This window comes from Pongo pygmaeus, chromosome 2, assembly GCF_028885625.2.
Source record: "Pongo pygmaeus isolate AG05252 chromosome 2, NHGRI_mPonPyg2-v2.0_pri, whole genome shotgun sequence".
Lineage (NCBI taxonomy): Eukaryota > Metazoa > Chordata > Mammalia > Primates > Hominidae > Pongo > Pongo pygmaeus.
The window spans coordinates 108,914,812-108,931,825 of NC_085930.1; the positions used below are offsets into that span (position 1 = coordinate 108,914,812).

Below are 17,014 nucleotides of genomic sequence, written 5' to 3' on the forward strand. Positions count from 1 at the left end.
AACTTTATACTTTTAATCATTGTTTCCCCAAATTCTCCCATGCATAGCCATAACTTTTCTCGCTACTCAGTTGATCATAGCCTCCATTTTCTCCAGAGCCTAGATCCTTCTTAACCTGCGGTGTAGGGTCCTAGAATGCAAACCATCTTCCCAGTTGCTCTGAGACTCTCAATCCTTACCAACCTTCTCCATTCTGCACCAATCCAGCTGGACCAGTCCACTTTTCCCCTCACACCCTGTGCAGATGGTGGCTTGGCATCAGTTTTCCCTTTGCCCTTGCTTCTCCCTGAGTCATCAAGTCAACCTGAGTCTCTGGCACAAACGCAGCAGGACCGTCTGCCTCTCAGAGGAGATTCTCTGTAACCCCATGAGCAACGGAAGCTGGACTTGGCAGAATGGAAATGGTGATGGGCAAGGCAACAACAGAGCTATGGCCTGGGCTTTGGGGCTGGTAAAGGATTTAAGGAATCCCAGATGCAGGGGTATAAGCTTGATGTCTTGACTTCTCCCTGTCACCTCATGTATCTAGTTACTGCTGTGCCTCTTTTGCAACTCAACATGTTCCCTGTCTGGCCTTGCAACTTCTACCTTTCTCTTCCCAAATATCATCCTATTTTACTGACCTGGCGAATCATCAGCCAAAGTTCTAGCTTTCTTTAGTAGCCGCTCCCATATAGTGAGAGGGTCTGCAACAAATGACGGACATTTGGATTGCTTCCATTTTCTGGCTATACCAAATAAATTTGCTATGAACATTCACCTGCAAGTCTTTTTCTAAACATGTTCTCATTTCTTTTGGGTAAATGCCTAGGAGTTGAATATTGGATTGTATTGCAGGTATATAATCTTTTGAAAAACTGCCAATCTTTTCCAAAGGAATTGTACCATTCATTTTGCTTTCTGCCATCAGTGTATTAAAATTATTACTCTCCAAGTGGAGGCTCCATCTGTGAATAAGTTGTGAGATTTCAAGTTCCAATACTTACTGTCACAGCCTTTTAAATCTAAAAGAATATATTTAAACTCATTTAATCCTTAGAAAATGTTCATGGTGAGGCATAATATAAATTATTGCACGTGAATTATAATGATATAATTAACATAGGTATCTTTGGTGTTCAGTTTGGTAAGTTTTGACAGTTGTGTCTACCTGTGTGGTCACCACACAAACAAGAAACTATAGAACATTTCAATCATCCCAGAAAGTTCCCATGCTGTGTGTATTGGTAATTTATTTATTTATTGCTGTGTAATACTTCATTATATGAATATAGCATAATTTCTTTTTTTTTTTTGAGATGGAGTCTCACTCTGTTGCCCAGGCTGGAGTACAGTAGCACTATGTCCGCTGACTGCAACCTCCACCTCCCAGGTTCAAGCAATTCTGTCTCAGCCTCCCAAGTAGCTGGGACTACAGGCGCACGCACCACTACACGTGGCTAATATTTGGATTTTTAGTAGAGATGAGGTTTCACCGTATTGGTCAGGCTGGTCTCAAACTCCTGACCTCAGGTGATCCACCCACCTTGGCTTCCCAAAGTGCTGGGATTACACGTGAGCCACCATGCCCGGCCATGCATAATTTCTTTATTCACCTGTTGATAGACATTTGGGTTGTTTCCAGTTTTCACTATTAGAATAGGGCTGCTATATACATTCTTCTGAAAGTTTATTGTGAACATGTTTTTATTACTCTTGGGTAAATAAAGACTAGAACTGCTGGATCATAGGCTAAATGTATGTTTACCATTTTAAGAAACTACCAAATAGTTCTTCAAAATGATTATACCATTTTATTTATTTATTTATTATTTATTTGAGACAGGGTCTTGCTCTGTCACCCAGGCTGGAGTGCAGTGGCGCGATCTCGGCTAACTGCAGCCTCTGCCTCCCAGGTTCAAGCAATTCTCCTGCCTCAGCCTCCCAAGTAGCTGGGAATACAGCTGTGTGCCACCACACCCAGCTAATTTTTGTATTTTTGGTAGAAACGGTTTTACCATGTTGGCCAGGCTGGTCTCAAACTCCTGGCCTCAAGTGATCTGCCCGCCTTGGCCTCCCAAAGTGTTGGGATTACAGGCATGAGCCATCATGCCCGGCCAAAATGAGTATACCATTTTAACTCCCATAAATAATGTTTGAGAGTTCCAGTTGCCACACAAATTCACCAATTTAGGGATTTAAGAACGTATGAAATGTATCTTGTTTTAATTTGCATATCTCTGATGACTAAAGATGCCGTATTATCATGCATGGTTCTCCACAGAAACAGAACCCATAGATGGGGGTAGAAAGAGAGAGAATGATACAGATTGATTTTATTTTAAGGAATTGGTTACATGCTTGTGTGGGCTGGTGGCTGGCAAGTCCAAATTCTGCAGGGCAGGCCAGCAGGCTGCAGGCCCAGAGAAGAATTGTTGCAGCTCAAGTCCCAAGGCAGTCTGGAGACAGAGTTCTTTCTTCTTCAGGGGACGTCAGTCTTTTCTCTCTTAAGGCCTTTAACTGATTGGCTAAGGCCCATCCATATTATAGAGGGTAATCTGCTTTACTCAAAGCCTACTGATTTAAATGTTAGTCACATCTAAAAACCAATATCTAGACTGATGTTTGACCAAACACCTGGGCACCATAGCTTACTTAGTCAATTTGATACATAAAATTAACCATCACAGACACTGAGCATCATATTCATGTGTTAATGGCTAGTTGTATATCTTTGTTTAAATGTCTCTTCAAGTCTTTTGCCCATTTTTAATTGGGTTGTTCGTATTTTTATTTTTCCTTAGTAGGAGCTGTTTATAAATCTTGAGTACAAATCCTTTGTTAATATATCTGTTATAAATATTTTCCCCGGCCAGGCGCAGTGGCTCATACCTGTAATCCCAGCTCTTTGGGAGGCCGAGGCAGGCGGATCACAAGGTCAGGAGATTGAGACCACGGTGAAACCCCATCTCTACTAAAAATACAAAAAATTAGCCAGGCATGGTGGCAGGCGCTTGTAGTCCCAGCTACTCGGGAGGCTGAGGCAGGATGGTGTCACTGCACTCCAGCCTGGGCGACAGAGCAAGACTTCGTCTCAAAAAAAAAAAGAAAAAAAAAATTTCCCCAGCCTGTGGCTTGTCTGCTAATTTTCTTAAAGGTTTCTCTGACAGAATATTCTTCATTTTCATTAATTTATTGATTGTATGAAATTATTATATTTTTAATTTTATGGCTAATGTTTTCTCCTGTCCAACAAATCTTTGCCTACCTAATGTTTGCAAAAATAATGTTCTAAAATTTCATTTGGAGTTTTATGGTTCTGGGTTTTATGTATACATCTAGGATTATTGTGTATTTCTTTTTTATAGAAGTCCTAGAGTGTTATTAATAGTATCTCATTTCCATTTTACAAATAAAAGGGGGCAATGTTCAGAACTTTACCTACGGCCATACTTCTAGGGCTCAAACTCTAGTCTCATTATAGCACATTTTCTGCATTCTCTAATATATGCCATGAAGCTTTCACTAAGTCCCCATCAAACCCAATGCCCTACAGAATTTTTTTGAGACAGAGTCTGACTGTCACCCAGACTCTAGTGTGGTGGCAAGATCACAGCTCACTACAACACTGAACTCCTGCACCCAAGCGATCCTCCTACCTCAGCCAAACACTGGAATTACAGGTGTGCACCACTGCCGCCAGCCTACACAGATATTTTTATAATACCACCTTTACTACCCTAAAATGAAAATCCTAGGAAATATAAACCACCTACATATATACATTTTAAAAAATCAATAAATCACCTAGCTTAATATGAAAAAGTCTTAAAAACAACATAATTTATAATAAAAACGATATATATTTCAGTATGTACAGGCTTGGGCATGACTGCAATAGAACACATAGGGAGTAAAACGCTTGATCCTATGCAGAATCACTAAGAATGTGACAACTACATTGCAAATGGATTCAAGTGTGTTATGCTGGTTACTCAGATAACAGTTGGAAATTTTTTATTTTTATTTTTCAATTTTTGTAGGCACATAGTAGGTGTAAAATGTATGGAATAAATGAGATATTTGGATACAGGCATAAAATGCATTAAAATCACATCAGGGTAAACAGGTTGTTTGTTTGTTTTTGAGGTCTTGCTTTGTTGCTGAGGCTGGTCTCAAATGCCTGGGCTCAGTTGATCCTCCTTCCTCAGCCTCCTAGCTAACAGGTGGAAATGCTGTCAACAATGTGGGGTGAGTTGGAAATTCAAAAAAAATTTTTTGGTACCAAAGAATTGCTGAGCAATTGTTTATTTGCTTTACTGAGCACACCTCTCATCCATTGTTAGTGGATTAACTAAACATCTGGGAGGTCACAATCTCTATCAAAGCTACGAAGGCACATACTTCCTCTTCTTCTTTCTTTTTTTTTTTTTTTTTTTGAGGCATAGTCTTGGTCTGTCGCCCAGGCTGGAGTGCAGTGGTGCAATCTCAGCTCATTGCAACCTTCATCTCCCAGGTTCAAGCAATTTCTCCTGCCTCGGCCTCCTGAGTAGCTGGGACTACAGGTGCCCTCCACCATGCCGGCTAATTATTTTTATATTTTTAGTAGAGGTGGGGTTTCACTATGTTGACCAGGCTGGTCTCGAACTCCTGACCTCAAATGATCTACCCACCTCGGTCTCGGCCTCCCAAAGTGCTGGGATTACAGGCATGAGCCACTGCATCCAGCCCGGGAATTATCTTATAAATATCTTGCACATGTGCCTAAAGACAAGGATGCTGCATATGCAGTTTTGCTTACAACAGAAAAATAAAAGCCATTAAATGTCCACCAATAGGGAACTAATAATGGTCTATTAAGACAATGACACACTGGGCAAGGGTGGGGGAAAGATATTTATTTACTGATACAGAACAATCTGTGAGATGGATTAGTCTTTAAAAAATGGACAACTGTGTATATTATGCTACCAATTCTTTAAAAAAAAGAAAAAAGAAAAAAAAAGTAAAGAGAAGGAATTAAGGATTGAGAAAATAAGCCACAGCCTGGGAGGAAAATATTTGAAAAGACCTATCTGATAAAGGTCTGTTATACAAAAGATACAAGGAACACTTAAAATTCAACAAGAAAATGAGCAATCCAATTAAAAATGGGCAAAACCTCTAACAGATACCTCACCAAAGCTATACAGATGGCAAACATATGAAAAGATGCTAAAATCATATATTATTGGTGAAGCGCAGATTAAAACAATGAATACCACTACATACCTATTAGAATAGTTAAAATCCAACCAGATGTGGTGACTCACACCTGTAATCCCAGCACTTTGGGAGGCTGAGGCAGGCGGATCACTTGAGGTCAGGATTTTGACACCTACCTGGCCAACATGGTGAAAACCCACCCCTACAAAAAATAAAAAAATCAGCTGGGTATGGTGGTGGGTGCTTGTAATCCTGGCTACCCGGAAGGCTGAGGCACGAGAATCGCTTGAACCTGGGAGGTGGAGGTTGCAGTGAGCCAAGATCACGCCACCACACTCCAGCCTGGACAATAGAACGAGACTCAGTCTCAAAAAAAAAAAAAAAAAAAAGTTAAAATCCAAAACACTAATACCAAAAAACGCTGGCAAGGATGTGGAGCAACGGGAACTCTACTTCATCACTGGTGGGAATGTAAAATGGTACAGCCACTTTGCAGACATTTTGGCAGTTTCTTACAAAGCTAAATATACTCTTACCATACAATCCAGCAATTTCACTCCTTAGTAATTTACTAAAATGAGGTGAAAACACATGTCCACACAAAAACTTCAAGCAAATATTTACAGCAGCTTTATTCATAAATGACAAAACATGGAAGCAACCAAGATGTTCTTTAGTCGATGAATGGGTAAATATAGCACATCCATACAATGGAATATTATTCAGCACTAAAAAAAAATGAGCTGACCAGCCACGAAAAGACATGGGAGAACCTTAAATGCATACTACTAAGGGAAAAAAGCCAACCTGAAAAGACTACATACCGAATGGTTGCAACTATATGACATTCTGGAAAAGGCAAAAGTATGGAGACAGTTAAAAAGATCAGTGGTTTGGGAGGCCAAGGCAGGCGGATTACGAGGTCAGGAGATCAAGACCATCCTGGCTAACATGGCGAAACCCCATCTCTACTAAAAATACAAAAAATTAGCTGGTTGTAGTGGCATGCACCTGTAGTCCCAGCTACTCGGGAGGCTGAGGCAGGAGAATCACCTGACCTGTGAGATGGAGGTTGCAGTAAGCCGAAACTGTGCCACTGTACTCCAGCCTGGGTGACAGAGCAAGACTCCGTCTCCAAAAAAAAAAAAATTCAGTGGTTGCCAAGGGTTACCACGGAGGGAGGGATGAATAGGAAGAACACAGAATTTTTAGAGAAGTGAAACAACTCTTTATGAAACTATAATGATGGATGCATATCATTATACATTGTTAAAATCCATAGAATATACAAAACCAAGAGTGCACCCTAATGTAAACTATGACTTTGGGTGATAATGATGTGTCAAAGTAGGTTGTACCACTCTGGTGGAGGATAGGCAGGCTTTGCATGTCTTGGGGCAGGGGATATATGAGAATTTTCTACCCAATTTCACTGCAAATTCAAACCTGCTCTAATAAACAGTCTTTAACAGAGAGAAAGATGTTTGCTTAACTATACTTAACTTTGTAAGAAAAACAAAAAACGGGTAATATCGGTTGTCTAGGATAGAATGAGGGGACAAGCGGGTGACTGAGTGGAAGACTTTTCACTGTTCAACCTCTTGTATTTTTAGAATTTTAAGCCATAAGCTTGTATTATCAAGTCAAAAAGATGAACAAAATTTTAAAAATGAAAAGATTATACCATCTGAAAATCCTCAGGAAATAATTTTAAGATGGTAAAAATGTTATATACAAAGATATTTCACTGCCAAATTAATATTACTAACAGGAGCTCATACCATGACAGGCACCACCATTAGATTCTCTGATTTATAAGAAAAAATTACCAATGTAAATATCACACAGATGGGGAACAGGTCAAAAAATTATGAACAGACCAATGAAATGTTGGGCAACCATTAAAATAAAGTTTATAGAAAGTCTGTAACATATTGCTAAATTGTTATGTTAAAAAACAGGCGGCTGGGCGCAGTGGCTCACACCTGTAATCCCAGCACTTTGGGAGCCCAAGGCGGGTGGATCACGAGGTCAGGAGATGGAGACCAACCTGGCTAACACGGTGAAACCCCGTCTCTACAAAAATACAAAAAAATTAGCCGGGCGTGGTGGCAGGTGCCTGTAGTCCCAGCTACTCGGGAGGCTGAGGCAGGAGAATGGCATGAACCTGGGAGTCCTGGAGCTTGCAGTGAGCCGAGATTGTGCCACTGTACTCCAGCCTGGGTGACACAGTGACACTCTGTCTCAAAAAAAAAAAAAAAAAAAAAAAGCAGGCTATAGTACTCTATATAGTACTCTAATATAGTACAACTATAATTACTGTTAAAAGGGAAGAAAAAAGAGCTATGCAGAAAAGAAAGGCTAGAATAAATACACTAAGATGACTGTTTGCTGAAACCATGCAATTTTAATTTCTTTCATTTCTCTAATTTTATCAATGTATTTCAACAAGCACACATTAAGCTGAAAAAAAAGTAAGTCTTTTTTAAAAATGATTTTCACAGATTTGGCATCTGAAGGTTCAATGGTGGGAAATTGCCTGCATATGACTTTGGTATTATATAAATCAGAACTGCAACTCTATAAAGATATAGATTTGAGATTCAATTCTGACATTACCTGCTTGACTTTGAGCAAGTCAAACATCTTCTCTTTTTCCTTGACTCTAGGATGTGAATAGTAACTCCTACCTTTCTTGCAAGGGTGCTTTTAGCATTAGAGGTACTTGTTTACATTAAAGAGCTTAGCATAGCCTAAAGTTCCATCAAAAGTATCCTTTGATTTCTTTGCTTTTTCATGGCTTTTAACGAGCCATAGGCACTTCAACCCATCAGCATCCCCAAGACACTGTTCTCTCCTTCCTTTGACAAGTGGCTAGTTGTTAGTCAGTGGCATCACTTGCTGGAACCTGGGATCTTAACATCTACCCTCATCTTCCCTTAAGAGACCACATTTGGTGCTGTGCTCCTAGAACTCAAAACAAATACAGCCATATCCTCATCTACACGCTTATATTCTCCTCTATATTCCAGTCCTCTCTACTGTCATATGCCTTCTCCTAATCATCTGCTGCCAACCCTAAACACACACAGAACTCCCACAACATGAGGTTTTATTCAGTTAATGTCAGGGAGGCTTTCCGTTTAATGGAAAAGTGAAACTTAGAGCTTAAAGTCAAATTAGATCTAGTAATAGAAAGTATCAAAATTTAAATGAAGATCTTGAGGATATCCAGAAATAAACCCCACAATGTCCACTCAAATCCCAATCAGTACATTTTTCTCTGATTAAATCTGAAATTTCTCAAGGACAAACCAGTCTTAGATTGTACTATCCTATTTAAACCAAGACATTATAGTTTAAATAGACATCTGTAGATTAATCATAAAATCATAGTCCAATTACAAAATGTTCTTAAGAAATAATACATTATGAGAACCAAACAACAATGCTGATTTACTTGTCAGATTTTGATACTGTAAATAAACTTTTAGAACGGCTAATTAATTAATGGCAGTTAACTGTCACACAGAACTCATTTTATTCTCAGGACAACCCTAGGAAATATCCCCATTTTTCTATTGGGGGGATGGGGAAACTGAGGCTCAGAAGGTATAAGGTTACACCCACTGAGCAGCAGATAAGGCATCAAACTCCAGACTAGGACACATTAGGACACAACATTTCTTGTTCAAAATACAAAATATTCATACTAGCTACAGACTGAGTCTTACATTCCTAGGAATTTAGGAGAAAAAAAGGTGCTTCTATACAAATCTTCCCATACTCATTATATTCCAAATTTTACTCCCCAGCATGAAGCCTCTGATGTCGAAGAAGTGCTGAACTGTGCCTAAAGGATTTCCCACATCCAAAACACTCATAAGGTTTTTCTCCAGTATGAATTCTGTAATGCTCACTAAGGTGTGCTTGTTTGCGGAAAGTTTTTTCACACTCACTACACTTATAAAGTTTCTCTCCAGTGTGAGTCCTTTCATGTTCAACAAGGGAAGAGTTCTGAGTGAAGGCTTTACCACATTCAGTGCATGTGTAGGGCTTCTCTCCTGAATGAATTCTCTGATGCTGCATGAGACATGCACTCTGATTAAAGGCTTTCCCACATTCGTTACACTTAAAAGGTTTATCTCCAGAATGACTTCTCTGATGACGAGTAAGGCATACACTCTGACTGAAGGCTTTGCCACATTCTGCACATTTATACGGTTTCTCTCCAGTATGAATTCGCTGATGTTTAATAAGGGATGGACTCTGACAAAAGGCTTTTCCACACTCATTGCATTTATAGGGTTTCTCTCCAGTATGAATTCTCAGATGCTGAACAAGAATTGCTTTTGTTTGAAAGGCTTTCTCACATTCATTACATTTATAAGGTTTCTCTCCGGTATGAATTCTCAGATGTTGAGTAAGATTTGACTGTTTACGGAAACAACTTCCACATTCACTGCACACATAGGGCTTCTCTCCTCTGTGAATCCTCTGGTGCTGGGTAAGAGATGATCTCTGAGTAAAGAACCTTCCACATTCACTACACTTTGAAGGTTTCTTCTGCATGTTAACTCTCCCATGTTTCATTTTGAGTGATATTTGGCTGGAATTCATGCTGCTTGTAACACCAAATTCATACTTACAAGTTTTTTTTCCTCAAAGGTGATTATCATTAGAGTAATACAGTTCTCCTAGGAAAGGTTACTGTGTGTGTGTGCTCACACACATCACACATGCATTGCTGTCCTCTCATTCATCCCTGCAGGATTCCCCTTCCTCTTCCTTGTTCAGCCTGCATTCTCAACTTCTCCAAAAGTGAACCCCTGATGATCAACCTCTCTGAAGAGATTAAGCAGTGACAGGTATTAGGAATTCTATAAAATTCCATATCACAATTGATTCTGAAACAATCAAATACTAAAAACTAACCCAGGTAATTTGGGATCATCCAGATTTGCATCCACAGTGATAAATAACTGGAAAATATGAAAGGAATAAGTATCCTAGACTTGGGCATATAAGTGTTACAGAAACTTACTGTCCACTTAGTCTCTACTCCTCAAAAAACAGAGGAATAATAATTCTATTTCCTTAGGTCACCTATAATCATGGCAGACTAGTGATAATCAAAGAGTTTCCTTTCTAAAATTTCAAATGTGATCCAGGCTGTAACTTTCGCTAGGCCTATCTCACCAATCCTTCCTCATTCAGTCACCTTTACAGGTGCCTCATTGGATCTCTCTTTCTCTCCAAAACATTCACCATCTATAGTTCTCTCCCTAGGCCCAACTGGAAACCTATAGGTTTGAAAACTAGAGTCCTGCTTACTGAAAGAAAGATATCGCTGTTTTGTTTCAGGAAAATTAGAGAAGTGGTCCTTAAAGAAGAAGATTTAATTGGACAGTAACTTGACTACAGCATCATGGTCCAGGTGCTGGCCCTCACCTTTGTAGCCAAAGAAATCTGAAGTATACTAATCAGATTTACAAGGGGAATGAGAGAGAAAATAAAGTCACTTCATTTATTTACAATGAAAAACTTCTGTGCTCAATATAGAGCTGGTTAACACATTCTCTGGACTTTAGAAAAACAGTATGTGATCCAAATCACTGTCATTAGAGCACTCTTTGGGAAACAAAGAACTGGAGAAAGAACAAAATATTTAATTGATCATAACTAAATGATTATCAAATTTTGAAACCCTGGTGCCCTAAATAAGCCACACAGAATTAAAGAATGAATATTCAGGTGCTGCACATCAGAGCAATCTCTTCCCTAGTTGGTGATGGAGACACTAACACATTCTTCTTCTCTGAGGCCCATTTTTGTCTTAGTTTTCTAATCATGTAAATTACACAACTATATATCCTCACTTTAAAATATTTAGATAATATAGAAGTATATAAGATAGGCCAGGCATGGTGGCTCGCACCTATAATCTCAACACTTTGAGAGGCTGAGGCAGGAGGATCACTTGAGGCCAGGAGTTTAAGAGCAGCCGGGGCAACATAGTGAGATGCTGTCTGTACAAAAAATAAAAAATTAGCTGGGTGTGGTCATGTGCACCTGTAGTCCCAGCTACTCAGTAGGCTGAGGTGGGAAAATCACTTGAGCCCAGGATGTTGAGGCTGGAGTATGCCATGATCATGCCACAGCACTCCAGCCTAGGATACAGAGCAAGACCCCTTCTTTAAAAGAAAATTTTTGTTAACAAAATAAACCTATTCCTTTCCCCAGAGATTATCAAGTTTGAAGTATCTTCCTTCATTCCTTTTTTCTTCTTGTTTTTCTATACACATATAGCTTGATTCTCTTTACATAAATGAAATTGTTCTACAGGTTCTGCTCTGCAATTTGCTTTCATTTCCCACTGAAAAATGTGTCTTAGAGATCACTTCATGTTGGTACATATGGATCTACCGGGGCTGAGAGTCAACTGATACACACTGCTATATCTGTACAAATTGTTCACGACTACCTGCTTAGGCAATGCCTGTACCATACTGTTTGTTAAATATGTTGACTATCTTACCTAAACCTATCTTTATCTGATGTATTAACTTACAGCATGGATATGCCATATACAAAAACAAACTCCAGTTGGTTTAAGCAACCAGATGTAAAACCAAAACTCTAAGCACATTTTTAATTCCTTTACTCTCATTTTTCCAAAATAAAAAGGTTTTTTTCTTATCATACAAAGAATGCATGTTCATTCTATTAAATGGTCAGCTACTCCAAAGAGGAAATCACTTGAAACCCAGCCACAGAAAATAGAGTTAGTATTTTAATGGACTTTCTTCTAGGTATCTCTTGATGTATATAAACATAGATACGTACATAAGTATACATACATTATGCATACATATTAAACTAGACCAAATTCTTCAGGACACAGTCATATTCTCTTCACAGAGTTCCCATAACCTAAGAATACAATTTACCCAGAATTATTTTACTGAGTTTGACAGACACCCAGGCTCCATGTTGCCTTTTGATAGCCAGTGACAATGTCAGTTGCAATAACTTAAGCTCTTGTTCTAAACACGGCCAGAAGCCCATTCCATATTCTCTGAGGAAATACCTAATCACATTTGCAATGGGTTTTCCAATAATTTACTACCCATATTCCTTGATCTAACCACTACACCATTAAGGCATCATACTGAGCAGTTCCATAAGTGGTTTAAAGATGTGCTACCAGATGACTGTAGAGTCTTCAGTTCAGGTACTCTGATAAGAACTTAGTGCACTCTAGGACCTGTCCCATAACCAATTATTCCATAGCCTTTTTCACAGTGGGCCACTCTCACTGATTCGAGTAAAATGGTATCCATTTTTGTGTGGTTCTGCATTTTCTGCTCGGTTCGCATTTAGCGGACATTGGTGGGTCCCACTATAGGTCTGCCATCACTTCTGATGGCAGTCTCACAACCACCACCATCCTGGGCTCTCTAGTTAAGAGTTAACTTACCAAGAGACAGGTTGTTAGGAGCACAAGCAATACTGGCTTTTCTCCTGGGGGCTCTTCTCTTGAGGAAAGGCAGGAATTTGAGGCACTGAGGGAGGAAAAAGAGCCACTCATAAATTGCCAGCCTACTTCCTACACATTCTGGATTCGGGGTAACTCAAGAACATCCCATCTCTAATCAAATGACCATTTTAAGTTCAAATGAAAGAATATTGTTATTATCCTAGAGGAGTATCTCCAATGACAAAAATTACTGAGTGGGCAGACTTCAGAGAGATGTGGCAATGCACAAAGAAAGACGGCAGGTCCTTCCTAGGACTAAGAATCTGGGGGTAAAAATTTCTTTATAGGACATCAGGTTGGAGCCCAATGGCTCCCCTAAGCCTACTGGAAAAGCCATTGATTTCAAAAGTCAAAGGCTGAAGGGCTACAATAGAGGGCAGTACGACCAGTAATGGACTCAGTCAAGAGGTGTGGATTCTAGTCTCAGCTCTGCCACCAATTTGTTCAATGATCTAATGCAGGTCACTCAGTCTCATCCATTTCTTATTTGTTAAATGAAATTGAAAAGCTAGATAATATTTAAAGCTTCTTCTAATATCAACATTCTACGATGCTTTGATTCTATATACAGATGGGAAAAGAGCAAAAACCTCAAATCAAGCCCTTCCAGTCCGTCTTTGATTGAGTCTGTTTATTCATTTGTTTGAAAAGTACTAAATGAGCTAGCAGTGAGGTGAGTGGGTCTTGTAAGAACGGGCTGAATCCACAGCAGGGAAACTTCCTGTCAGTTATCCTCCTACAATTAGAATTGGGGGAATTTCTCGAAAATAACAAGATTGCCTTTGTGTAAGGAGTATCTGCTGTAAGATGTTAAGGACTCTTCATAAGGGAAAGGTTTCAAGAACCCCTCCTAATGCAAAGAACACTGTATTCAAAGGCAAGAACCTGGTTTCCTGTATAATACATCCCAATCCACTAGCACCTCTTAACTGACACTGAACAAACTTTAATTATTTTCAAACGTCTCTCTTATTTCCTCATTTGGTCAAATAAGCCAATTATTTTCAAGCTTGCAGTCAACCTTTAATATTCAGCTCAAATGTGAAACTTCACACCTCTTCCTTGTGGGAAAATTTTGACTTTTCCAAGGCCCTTCCTCGTCTACATTCTCAAAGAATTTTACAAGTTTCTACTGTACGACTTTCTAGTCTGATTACATTGTCTTCCACCACCAAACTGACAAGTATGGCATGGGCTCCGGGACTAGGACTTTTGAACAAGTTACCTAACCTTTTTTTGCTCCAGTTTTTTCAACTGTTAAATGGAGACGATACCAATAACTACTTTATAGGGTTGTCGTAATGAATAAGTGGGTTACTACATGGCAACTACTTAGAAGAATGCCAGCTGGTAAGCATTCAATAAATAGTGCCTGCTGTTGAAGTATTGAGTCTACACGTCTTCATACAGTACCTATTTTGTTGTTGTTAGAGAAGAATAAATAATGAAGGGAAGGCACTAATTCTTGCATATACTTATTTCAACCCGCACAACTTTGGGAAACGGCAAGGCAGGAAACAGTATTTACTTCTGGAAATCAGAAAACTAAAATGCCCAGAAGTTCATTGACATGCTCAAGTATGTATAAATCGAACCCAGGTCCTCCGACTCCCAGCCTAGGGCTCTCGAACAGCCTCTCCTTTCTTCATGGCAAGTTTGCCCTAGGCCTCGGGCCTCCGCTCCAAAGACCCTCCAGGAAGGAAGACGACCTGCGTCCCGAGGGAGGCGCTAGAATCGACCCGCGGCAGCCGGGCACAGCAGAAACCGCTCACCATGCGCTTCCCGCGGCGATCTCCTCTCGCACCTTGCAACACTCAGGTCCCTGGTTGCTGCCCTGCGGAAGGAAGGAAGTCCCAGACGCGCCCAGCCGGCGTGACGTCACAGTCCGCGCCTCGGCTAATAACGACTACCGTCTCCTCTCTAGGAAGGTGGGAGCGGCTTCCTCTCAGTGGTTCCTCCCGGCACGCAGCTACGGGTTTCAGTGCTGCGCCGGTTAAGCCGGCACCAGAAACAACCTGCGAGCCCACCTGACGTGCGTCTTCCAGCACAGGGAAACGGAATGGAAGTCAGAAGGGTCGACCACAAGGAGCTCTTACTGTGCATCAGTTCATCCTGCAAGTCCGCCACATTTAGCTTCCTATGTTACTGTCCTTTGGGGATTCTTAAGGCTTTTCACAAAACTGGTTTCCACCTTCCTCACACACATCCTCACCTGGAAGAAAACTGACCTCCTCACAGAAACACCTGACACCTTACTGACCCAGGATCTTTGTTCAGGTGGCCAAAAGAAAAAGCTCTGCAGGCCAGGCGCGGTGGCTCACGCCTGTAATCCCAGCACTTTAGGAGGCTGAGGCGGGCGGATCACCTGAGGTCAGGAGTTCAAGACCAGCCTGCCCAACATGGAGAAACCCTGTCTCTACTAAAAATACAAAAATCAGCCGGGTGTGGTGGTGGGCGCCTATAATTCCAGCTACTCCGGAGGCTGAGGCGCAAGAATCACTGGAACCTGGGAGGGGGAGGTTGCAGTGAGCAGAGACCTAGTGACTGCACTCCAGCTTGGGTGACAGAGTGAGACTGTCTCAAAAACAAAACAAAACAAAAAACAGAACAAAACAAACACTGCTTTGGGCTCAAATCCCTGATTCTCAGTGTATGAACTTTGCAACTTTACCTCTGTGCCTGCTTCCTCCCCAGGTATAATAATGGTACCACAGGGTTATTGTGAGGATTAAGTGAGGTTAATACGTGTGAATTACTAAGAACATCTAGTATTTTTTAAATCTTCAGTAAATGTTAGGACTATTATCTGTTTCTTAAATCCCAGCTCCAGTACCTATTGTTCTGCCTTGACTTCACTGACCTTTCAAGGCAAGGTAGCACACCCATCCCTTTCTACAAAACTTCAGATCTTGCTAGCCCTAACTCAGGAAATATTTGCACACATGGGCTCATCTTGACAGGTAAAGTCCAGAGATAAAGGCATGAGTGGAGAGTACCTTATTCACTTCCAAGCATTCCTACTGATCTGCAAGCTCAGGACAATGGGGCTGTGTGCACCCCATCATATCCCTCGTGTGCAGCATATAGTAGTGAACACTTGCTGTGTAAATTAATGAGATGCAGCAGAGAAATTATCCATTCCAAGCCAGGCATGGTGGCTCATGCCTGTAATCCCAGCACTTTGGGAGGCCATGGGGGGCGGATCACGAGGTCAGGAGTTTGAGACCAGCCTGACCAACATGGCGAAATCTCGTCTCTACTAAAAATACAAAAATTAGCCGGGTGTGGTGGTGTGCCCCTGTAATCCCAGCTACTCAGAAGGGTGAGGCAGGAGAATCGCTTGAACCTGGGAGGCGGAGTTGCAGTGAGCCGAGATCATGCCACTGCACTCCAGCCTGGGTTACAGAACCAGACAACATCTTAAAAAAAAAAAAATCCATTCCAATCTTCAGATTGGCTGTTTTCCCAAAATGGAGTCCCTTTTGGACACAAATCAGGAATGGTGGTGCCACAGACTGAGGCCATCCCTATCTTTGGCTAAAAAGTGACCCTTTGTAAAATTGTCAGTTGACATGCTGTGTAACAACAATGTTAAGTTTCCTTTTCCAGGTGTCACATTCTCAGCACTTCTTTGGAATCAGATAGCAAGTTCTTCCCTCCAGCCCTAACATCTCACAGGCCAGAGAGCCTAGGTCTAATTATTCATTCCCCAAACATTAGGCTTCAAAGAATTGCCAAATCAGCAAGGTGTAGTGTGTGGAGGACATTAAGTCTGGAGGGAGGTACCTGAGGGTACAGCAGGTTACTAGAAACCATAATCTGGAGTTTAATAGCAGTTTGGGCTGAGCCTCTTTCAATGAGGTGGAAAACGGATGGTAGAGATGGACACCAAAAACATTCCAATACACTAAAATAACCTTAGCCCTGATGTGGCCACTGGATAAATGAAACTAATGCCACGTATCGTCAAGATTAGGTTTCTGCCTTATGTAGAAAGTAGAGGCCAAAAGGTATAATCAACTTACTTGTCACCCTCACACTCAGGAAAGTCTGAGATTCTGAGAACAAAAAGCTTCTCAATCTTATACAAGTGAGCTCCTCACAACCTCAGGATAAGGAAAAGATTGGAGCACTAAATGGTCAATTCTAGGCTGGATGCAGTGGCTCAGGCTTGTAAGGGAGACTGAGTTAGGAGGATCATCTGAGGGCAGGAGTTTGAGATGAGCCTGGGTAACATAGCAAGAACCTGTCTGTACCAAAAAATAAAATAAAATAAACTTTTTTTTGAGA

At 40.7% G+C, this 17,014-nt stretch overlaps 2 protein-coding genes across 4 annotated transcripts in view; one reads left to right on the forward strand and one right to left on the reverse strand.

Moving 5' to 3' along the window:
• Nucleotides 1-10,621, forward strand: part of KIAA1143 (KIAA1143 ortholog) — a 31,164-nt gene extending 20,543 nt beyond the window's left edge. Inside the window, exon 4 of one of the 2 annotated variants that reach the window (XM_054483525.1) lies at nucleotides 10,549-10,621. In XM_054483525.1, coding sequence (XP_054339500.1) covers nucleotides 10,549-10,597 — 49 coding nt within the window. In that variant the 3' untranslated portion in view covers nucleotides 10,598-10,621. Of the gene's footprint in view, nucleotides 1-2,855; nucleotides 3,098-10,548 lie in introns of those variants that run through there. The other variant, XM_054483526.2, reaches the window with a different exon arrangement.
• Nucleotides 5,804-14,730, reverse strand: ZNF501 (zinc finger protein 501). Of its 2 annotated transcripts, none has more exons than XM_063661986.1 (3): nucleotides 14,497-14,730; nucleotides 12,665-12,749; nucleotides 5,804-10,029 (listed from the first exon to the last, which is right to left on the reverse strand). In XM_063661986.1, exon 3 carries the CDS (start codon nucleotides 9,802-9,804, stop codon nucleotides 8,989-8,991), a length of 816 nt encoding a protein of 271 aa, XP_063518056.1. In that variant the 5' UTR covers nucleotides 9,805-10,029; nucleotides 12,665-12,749; nucleotides 14,497-14,730; the 3' UTR covers nucleotides 5,804-8,988. The 2 variants fall into 2 exon arrangements, with proteins under 2 accessions (XP_063518056.1, XP_063518057.1); XM_063661987.1 differs by having other exon boundaries at nucleotides 5,804-10,166; nucleotides 14,497-14,618.
• Between the last annotated feature and the right edge of the window lie 2,284 nt (nucleotides 14,731-17,014).